The sequence below is a fragment of the Magnolia sinica genome, chromosome 3, assembly GCF_029962835.1.
Source record: "Magnolia sinica isolate HGM2019 chromosome 3, MsV1, whole genome shotgun sequence".
Lineage (NCBI taxonomy): Eukaryota > Viridiplantae > Streptophyta > Magnoliopsida > Magnoliales > Magnoliaceae > Magnolia > Magnolia sinica.
The window spans coordinates 111398053-111406541 of NC_080575.1; the positions used below are offsets into that span (position 1 = coordinate 111398053).

At 37.6% G+C, this 8489-nt stretch overlaps 1 protein-coding gene across 1 annotated transcript; it reads left to right on the forward strand.

Annotated features, from left to right (window-relative positions):
• Positions 1-645: 645 nt before the first annotated feature.
• Positions 646-7562, forward strand: LOC131240724 (cucurbitadienol synthase-like). Its single transcript, XM_058239147.1, has 6 exons — positions 646-799; positions 2282-2326; positions 2408-2461; positions 6644-6703; positions 6780-6902; positions 7249-7562. The coding sequence occupies exons 3-6, from the start codon at positions 2426-2428 to the stop codon at positions 7378-7380; spliced, it is 351 nt and encodes a 116-aa protein (XP_058095130.1). The 5' UTR covers positions 646-799; positions 2282-2326; positions 2408-2425; the 3' UTR covers positions 7381-7562.
• The last annotated feature ends 927 nt before the right edge of the window (positions 7563-8489 follow it).

Here is an 8489-nt window from a genome sequence, read left to right on the forward strand (position 1 = left end):
ACAGATTGGATGTCAAATAAACAGTACACTGGGCTTTAGGAGGATTTTAACGGTGGATATCCAATCACTACTATTTTTCCGATGGATTTTAGCCGTAGATAAAGCTACGGATTTTAGCCATAGCTGTAATCCAATAAGCCGTCGGTGAACTCACGTTTTTAACGGTGGACGTCCAATCACTATTGTTTTCGAATTTTGTGATCTACCAAGCTTTATTTCAAGCTTAATTTTTTGGATTCGTGTTAAAATTATGTTGAGAAATGGATGGACGGAATGGATGAAACAAATAGATCATGGTGGGGCCCACAGAGCCATACTAGAACCAAAGCTCTATTTACCGTTTTCATTTTTCATGTTTTTCGCTGTGAGTTTTGTATTTAATGTAAAATAGTGGTGACTTGATCATAATAATAGTGGCTAAGATATAGAGTTATCCAGACCATCCAAATAATCGGCCTATTGTAAATGGTAAATATTTATATATTTTTATTAATAATACCATATTAACCATCCAGAAATTGGTCTCATGCATGTACGACCGTAATAGAGTTTGTATTATTATTTAGTGGAAAACTCACAACATACGGATTTCAAAGCATTATCTTATTTGAAAGAGGATTCCAAAATCCATCGAGCGCCCCTCTTTTCCCTCTTTCCATCTTCCATCGAGAAATCCTCCATCGAGCGCAAAAATCCGGCCTCTGTCACAGAAATCCGGCAGTTAGTCCTACAAGACTCTTTCAGAAATCCAGGAGGGAGGAAAAGATACATTCGGCCCGATACGCGTCCCATCCGACAAGTTCCTCTCTCTCTCTCTCTCTCTCTCTCTCTCTCTCTCTCTCGATTGAAGTTTTCATCTACTTTTTTAGAGCGATTATATGGCTATTGAGAGAGTGTAAATATTTAAATTAGATGTTGGTGATGATCGTTCGTGGGTTTTAATGTTTGATCTTGTATTTTCACCTTGTTTTGCGTTATTGGGGGGTTCTGAGTCTTCCTCTCTGAGGCTGACGTATTTGAGTTTATCTCTGCAATATATGGCTATGTTGTCACATTAATCTAATGCAAACATTTATACAAGTGTGGAAACGAATACGGCTGCTTGTCATTGCATATTATGAATATGTATGGTACTGATACGAAGTGTGTCATTTCAATAGAATTATTTGTACCTTGTTATATATTGAATTCCCATGTCGGCCTAGCATATGATCAGAGCGGGCTGTTAGATAGGTGGATTCACCATGGATTGCTCATGATTCTAAGGATGGAGACTGCCATTTCAGTAAGGAATGCAAAATAGGTGGCCTGACCATTTTACTTCTGCCCTTCATTTTGCAGGTTGGACTGATTATCCAGTCAATCTCTGTAATTTTTGTCCATGTGCGATTACGGTGGGACCCCCGCTGCGATCGTAGGTGGACCATCTTGGGCCCTATGTAGGAATTCATGTGAAGGTACAGGAATTTGAGATGGATCATATAAATATTGGTATGGAAATGAAGAATTTATGGAAGTCTTTGTTCAGTTTGTGGAAGTGTGTCGCATCTTTCATAGATCTAGACCGTTGGTCTATTGTCTGCTTTTGAACTACAATTTTATTATTATTATATATAATTGACACCTTTTATCTCAGAATATGATCTATGAAGTAGCATATGCATGTAATACGAAAATGAAAAATGAAGAATGGATGTTCAGGGTTAGGATTGAAGTATTGATGCTAATACGATGAATGATGTAGTTACGGAAGCATGGGTTGCACATGTACAGCAACATGCATGTCAGCAAACTCTCTCTCTTTTTTTTTTTTTCACCTCTTAAGCATGTTCTACAACACATTTTTAAGGATTTGTGTGTGTGTGTGTGTGTGTATTCTTATAAGGTATAGGATCTTGTTTATGACAGGAATACCCATATGGTGGTGATAGGATTCAAGGCTAGTTTGGTTTATTAGGGCTTCTTTAGGCCTATACTATGTACACGTAATAGTTATGAGCATTATGATGATTTGGAATAAAATTTCTTAGTTTTGCTATTAATTTGGTTGTAAGAATATTTGAAAGGTGGTTTGATGGTCTCTAGCATTAAACTAGAGGATTGTTAGGTCCTTTCTACTCTTGGGAATGTTATAGCACAAGTGATGCCATGGTCAAAATATTGGTTCTATTGTTAGTCAGGCAGACAGTAGGGATTTTCATTAGCTTTTCTCGATTGCCTTGCTGGATGGTTGTATTGCCTTTGACATTCAGCTCGTTGATGCTTTATTAATATTTTGTAGGATTCTCCTAAGAACAGGGAATTGTTGGGTGCATTTTGGGATAAGGTATATGTTTTGTTTTGTTCCTTTTACAATTCTCCATAACAAGTTTTGCTGGTAATAAGCTTTTCATTTGTGTAATTTCAGCTATCTTTGGATGAGGCAATGGAGATTGCATCGTTGAAGAATGCGACACTAGAGGTGATGAGTTTGAGCAGCATTTCTCATCTATATGTTATTCTCTTTCATCTTATTTCCTTGCCTTTCAAGCTCTAGGGATTTATGGTTTATGATAAATTCCGCCAGTTACACCAACTTCAACCTTTTGTTAATAGATATGCATGTGAAAACAGGGTAATCGAATTTTAGGATTTATGGAGTTTTATGACTTCTCATTAGTTGTGTTATTAAATAAAAATAAAAATCCCCGGGAGTATGTTATTAAATTCCGCCAGTTACACCAACTTCAACCATTCATTTTTGAATTGGTTATGAACGAGTTCTTTACAAAAAGAGGTCCCTGGGAGTATGTTGTTTGTAGATGACAGTTTTGATTGATGAGACATGCGAAGCTATCTTGAAAACCGACCTTTAAACCGAAAGAAAAGCATGAATAGAGGCAACATTGACAAGTTTATCCGCTTCTCTAGTTCAATGGAAATTTAATTTGAGACTCTTAAGCATTTATTGTTTTTCTAGTTAGATTATCCATCTATTAGTAACAATGTGTAGGTCACTTTTCCTACCTCCAAGTATGGAACCAGATCATAGTTAGCAATTTGTTCATACGTAAAACAAAATTTGGTATGGCAAATGTTCAGGTAATGTCTGAACCTGTGTTCGAAATATCGGTATCGCACAATGTATCGCACCCTTGGGATACAGATACGTATCGGTTATCACACAGGATATATCGTTTGTATCGCATAGTTTATCGCACTTTTTGGGAAACATGGGGAAACATTAGGAAAATGGTTGAATTTTTTAATGAAACTTTGGGGATTGTTAAAAAGGCCCTTAATACACACTTTTAAATCATAATATCTCAAAAAAAAGATGCACATAATAATTTTTTTTTGTATAGATTCCTAAGTTATGCGATGTTTAATTGAACTAATACAACTATTTTTAAATTGAACGGTGTAGATATTGCTCTAATATGATCTAATATGATCTCTAAAAATAGATGAACGGTGTAGATATAATAAATACATCACTTTGGGCCCATGTAACTTTGATCTCCTTTGAACCGTTCGTGCAACTGGAGCTCGAGGAGCATCAGCACTCGTCTTTGCACGTCACGGACGCGGATTGCGTCCTACCCTGCCCGTCTCTAGCCCAAACAGGCAGTTCTGTGGGTTGGGCCCACCTTGAATGTATGTGATCTATCCACACCGTCTATTTGTTTTTCCATCTAATTTAAGGGGTTGAGCCAAAAATTGAATCATATCCAAAGATCAAGTAGACCATACCACGGGAAACAGCAGGGATAATGATATCCACCGTTGAAACCTTGCTAGCCCCAACAATGATGTTTATTTGTCATCCAGCCTATTCATAAGATCGTACAGACATGGATGAAGGGAAAAAATAAATATAAACTTGATCCAACATTTATGTGGCCCCCAAGAAATTTTCAACGGTAGACGTTCAATTCAACTGTTTCCTATGGTGTAGTCCATTTGAACATTGTATATGTTTCATTTTTGGGTTGAAGCCCTAGAATTATCTATTAAAATAGATGGACAGAGCAGATAAAATACATAAATCATGGTGGCCCATACAGCGTTTGCTCAGCACACTAAGCGTAGTGAGTTACTCCGTACGGAAGTTGGATTGCGTACTGAATTACTCAATTTGCTTTTATCGTACTGAGTAAACTCAGTTGGGCCCACTGTGAATTTATGTGGTTTATCTACACCGTCCATCCATTTTTACAGATAATTTTAGGGTTGATCTCAAAATTGAAGTAAATACAAAGCTCAAGTGGACCATTAAATAGGAAACAGTGTGGAATAATGATTTCCACCGTTGAAACCATCCCAGTGTCTAAAGTAATTTTTATTTGTCATCCAACCTGTTCCTAAGATCACAAAGACATGGATGAAGAGAAACCACAAACTTCAGCTTGATCCAAAACTTCTTTGGCCTCCAAAAAATTTTTAATGGTAGAGGTTCAATCAAACTGTTTCCTGTGGTGTGGTCCACTTGACATTTTAATTTGCTTCGTTTTTTGGGATAAAGCCCTAAAATTATCTTTTAACATGGATTAACGGAGTGGATAAAATAAATAAATAGTTAGTAGTGGACCCCACACAGTTTACTCAGTACTCTAAGGGTACTGAGTTACTCAGTACGCAATCCGCTTCCCTCGGTACGCAATCCACTTCCAACGCGGATTACTGAAGTCACGTCACCAAGTTACGTGGGTCCCACCATGATGTATTTTTTCTATCGACACCATCCATCCATTTGAACAGATTATTTTAGGGCGTGAGCCAAAAAATGAGTCAGATCCAGAGCTCGAGTGGACCCCACCACAGAAAACAGTGGAGAGAGTGACGTTCACCATTAAAAATTTCTTGAGGGCCACAAGAGATGGATGGTTAAGATGATATTTGTGTTTTCCATTATCCCATATCTTTTTGGACTTATGAACAGATTAGATCACAAATAAACATTATGATGGGCCCTCAGGAATGCTATGAGTTTCAATGGTGGGCGTCACTCTCTCCACTTTTTTCTGTGGCGGGGTCCACTAAAGATTTATATCTACATCGTTGTTTGTGTAATGCCATAAAAAATTATTTCCAAATTAATGAACGGTGTGGATATGACACACACATTACCGTTGGACCCACAGAACACAGACACCACTTTATATGATTGTACTGTGAGTAACTCAGTACCATGTGAAGTCCACCACAATTTATGTATTTTATCCGCTCCGTCCATACATTTTAACAGATAATTTCAGGGCTTTAGCCCAAAAATAAACCATATACAATGTTTAAATGGGCCACACCTTACAAAACAGTTGAATTGAACATCCACCGTTGAAATACCATTTTTGGCCACAAAAGTATTAAATTTAGATGATTGATAAACATCACTACAGGGCCCATATGATCTTATTAAATTTGTATTTTCCTTTCATCCACATCCATATGATCTTATTAAGGGTTTGGATGACTGATAAACATCACTACAGGGGCCAGAAAGGTTTCAACGGTGGAAATCAGTGTCACAACTATTTCCTATGGTATGATCTACTTCTTGTTCTAATTTTTGGGATCAACCCCTTAATCTATATGGGAAAACAGATGGACGGCGTGGATAGACCACATACATTAAAGGTGGGCCCCAACTGAGTTTACTGAGTACGATAGGAGCGTGCTCAGTAAACCACACCCGCGCCGATCCCCATTTCACCCCTCCCGCCCCATCTTCATTTTCCCTCTCTGTCACGAGTGCTCTCCCTCTCCTTCATGCAGCGAGGGTTCCGGATGAGGTAATATCATTCTGTTTCCTCAAATCCGGCCTGATTTCTCGCCGAATCTCCGAGAAATCCGCATAGGCACGCTCCAATCAGCGAAGAAAGAGAAAAAATGAAGAAAATAGCAAGAAAAATTCGAAGAAAGAGGGATACAGATGCTTACCTGTCGAATGGCCCACCTCCGATCACCGCTATAGCCTACGGCTACAGGTACTCTCTCTCTCTCTCTCTCTCTCTCTCTCTCTCTCTCTCTCTCTCTCTCCCCTAATTCAAAATTTTTGATTTTTCGCAACCCACGGCATCGGGGTGGGTTGTATCGGCGATGTCGACGATGTATCGCATGTTGTCGACGATATATCGCACAATATCGACGATAATATCGTACGATATCTGAATTTTTGGATTTTTAGTATCTTCAGGGTGTTATTGGCGGAGTTTCGTCTCGTACTGGTGCGATACCGATAATATCGGCCGATAGTATCGATATTTCGAACACTGGTCTGAACCACACCTAATTTGACCTTATATATAAACAATCATGAAGGCCTGACCCATTACCTGGCTTACAAAGGAACTATACAATCCTTGACCTGAAGATATTGAATTACGCATGGTATCCTTGTGTCCTTAGTTTGTACAGGTGGGCCATGGTCCCTTATCCTTGACCATTGATCTGATGAGCCCCACTTTTGTGGCCTTAAAGTTGTCCGGATTCAAAGATCCCAGCCATCCAAGCCTTTTTAATGTAATTCTATATCGTCCAGCACATTTTGCTTATTGTTTTAGCTAGTGACTTCTTTTTCTTTTCTTTTTTATTTTTTTGATGTATTCTATTTGTATCACTTGTATTCTTTCATAATCATTTGCGTTGTATTTTCAGGTGATAGAGTAAGATATGTGGGTCCACTACATTCATCTGGATTTCCTCCTCTTCATGCTTCTCAAAGGTACCTTCTCTTCTTGCATGCGCCTGTGTTGTAAGCTGCACAATTTCTTATCACCTGTTCCACTTTGTTTTTGAAGGTTTTGGAAGACTGCCCTAGTGATCTTAGTTTTTGGTATTGTCACATTTCTAAAGGTGCATGGCCTTTCTCAACTAGAGATCATGGATGGCCCATATCAGATTACACTGCAGAAGGTTTAAAGGTAATTAAACACACTCTTGTGTATTTAATTGATTAGGTGCATGTGTAACTTTTCTGCTTGTGCAGGCTTCACTCTCGTTGTCACAGATTCCATCAAAAACTATTGGTGAACCAATCGATGCAAATAGATTGTACGACGCAGTGAATGTCATTCTTTCACTATAGCTCTCTCTCTCTCTCTCTCACTACAGATCTATGATATTATAACTTTTATGATAATTTATTCAATTTGAGAACTTTGTTCTGTCGTTGTGGTTTTATTCATTCTTTTGGTGGGTGATTTTGTGCCTTGTGAAGTATTTTCGCACAAACTTCTTTCTGACTATCATTTGTTTATTGTATTTAAGGAGTATCTAAGCAATCCTGTGCAAGTAAAGGTGGGAAAAGTAAGTAGCCCGACAGCAAACGTATCTCAGATTTTAGAGAAGGTTACTGAAAGCGAGAAGGTTAGCTTATCTGGAAACTTATGTGAAAAGTAAGGTAAGCTTGAAATTTTATTTTCTGAATTAGTGCTTGAATATTGATAATCGTATTTGTAAGTTAGATAATTAGTTACTCGTTTAAGGATGATGAATGTTTCAATTTCTTGGATGGATGATGAATGTATTTGCGAATGTAAATGAAAATAAAGAACTTATAATATATATATATATATATATATATATATATGTTATCAATGGAGGATACCTTGTTTAGGGGGACATGAAATTCTTGTAGCTTATGGTATCGTGCCCCGATATTAGTTGCATGTTACTAGTATGTAGTAGATAATACTAGGTTCAATAGTAGATAATACTAGAGAATACCTAAACCTGATCCGGACCCGAAACCGAACTTGATTCCCTAAACCTAGACCTAAACCTATAGCTTAAACCTAAACCTAAACTTAAACCTATGACCTATAACCTAAACCTAAACCTAAACCCAAGCCTAAACACGATCCCGAACCTAAACCCGATTTCTTAAACCTAAACCTAAACCTTAACCTATTCTCAATTCCCTAAAGCTATAGCTTATAACCTAAACCTAAACCTTAACCTAAACCTAAACCTATAACCTTAACCTAAACCAAAACCTATGACCTAAACCTTAACCTATAACCTATAACCTAACCTTAACCTAAACCTAAACCTAAAACCTAAACATTAACCTATAACCTATAACCTAAACCTAAACCTAAAACCTAAATGTATTCTCAAATCCCTAAACCTAAACCTAATCCTAATCTCAACTCCCTAACCTAAACCTAAACCTAAACTTGAAAACCCAAACCTAAACCCGATCCCGAACCCGAACCCGATTTCCTAAACCTAAACCTTAACCTATTCTCAATTCCCTAAACCTATAGCTTATAACCTAAACCTTAACCTAAACCTAAACCAAAACCTATAACCTATAACCTAAACCTAAAACCTAAATGTATTCTCAAATCCCTAAACCTAAACCTACACCTAATCCTAATCTCAACTCCCTAACCTAAACCTGAACTTGAAAACCCAAACTTAAACCCGATCCCGAACCCAAACCCGATTTCCTAAACGTAAATCTTAAACTATTCTTAATTCCCTAAACCTATAGCTTATAACCT

What these genes read in the sequence shown, in the direction of transcription:
- LOC131240724 (XM_058239147.1), top strand. Translation starts at nt 2,426, where the DNA reads ATGGAGATTGCATCGTTGAAGAATGCGACACTAGAG. An exon ending in TGAAGAATGCGACACTAGAG is followed by an intron (nt 2,462 to 6,643) that starts GTGATGAGTTTG and finishes TTCAGGTGATAG; the next exon opens with AGTAAGATATGTGGGTCCAC. An exon ending in CCTCTTCATGCTTCTCAAAG is followed by an intron (nt 6,704 to 6,779) that starts GTACCTTCTCTT and finishes TTGTTTTTGAAG; the next exon opens with GTTTTGGAAGACTGCCCTAG.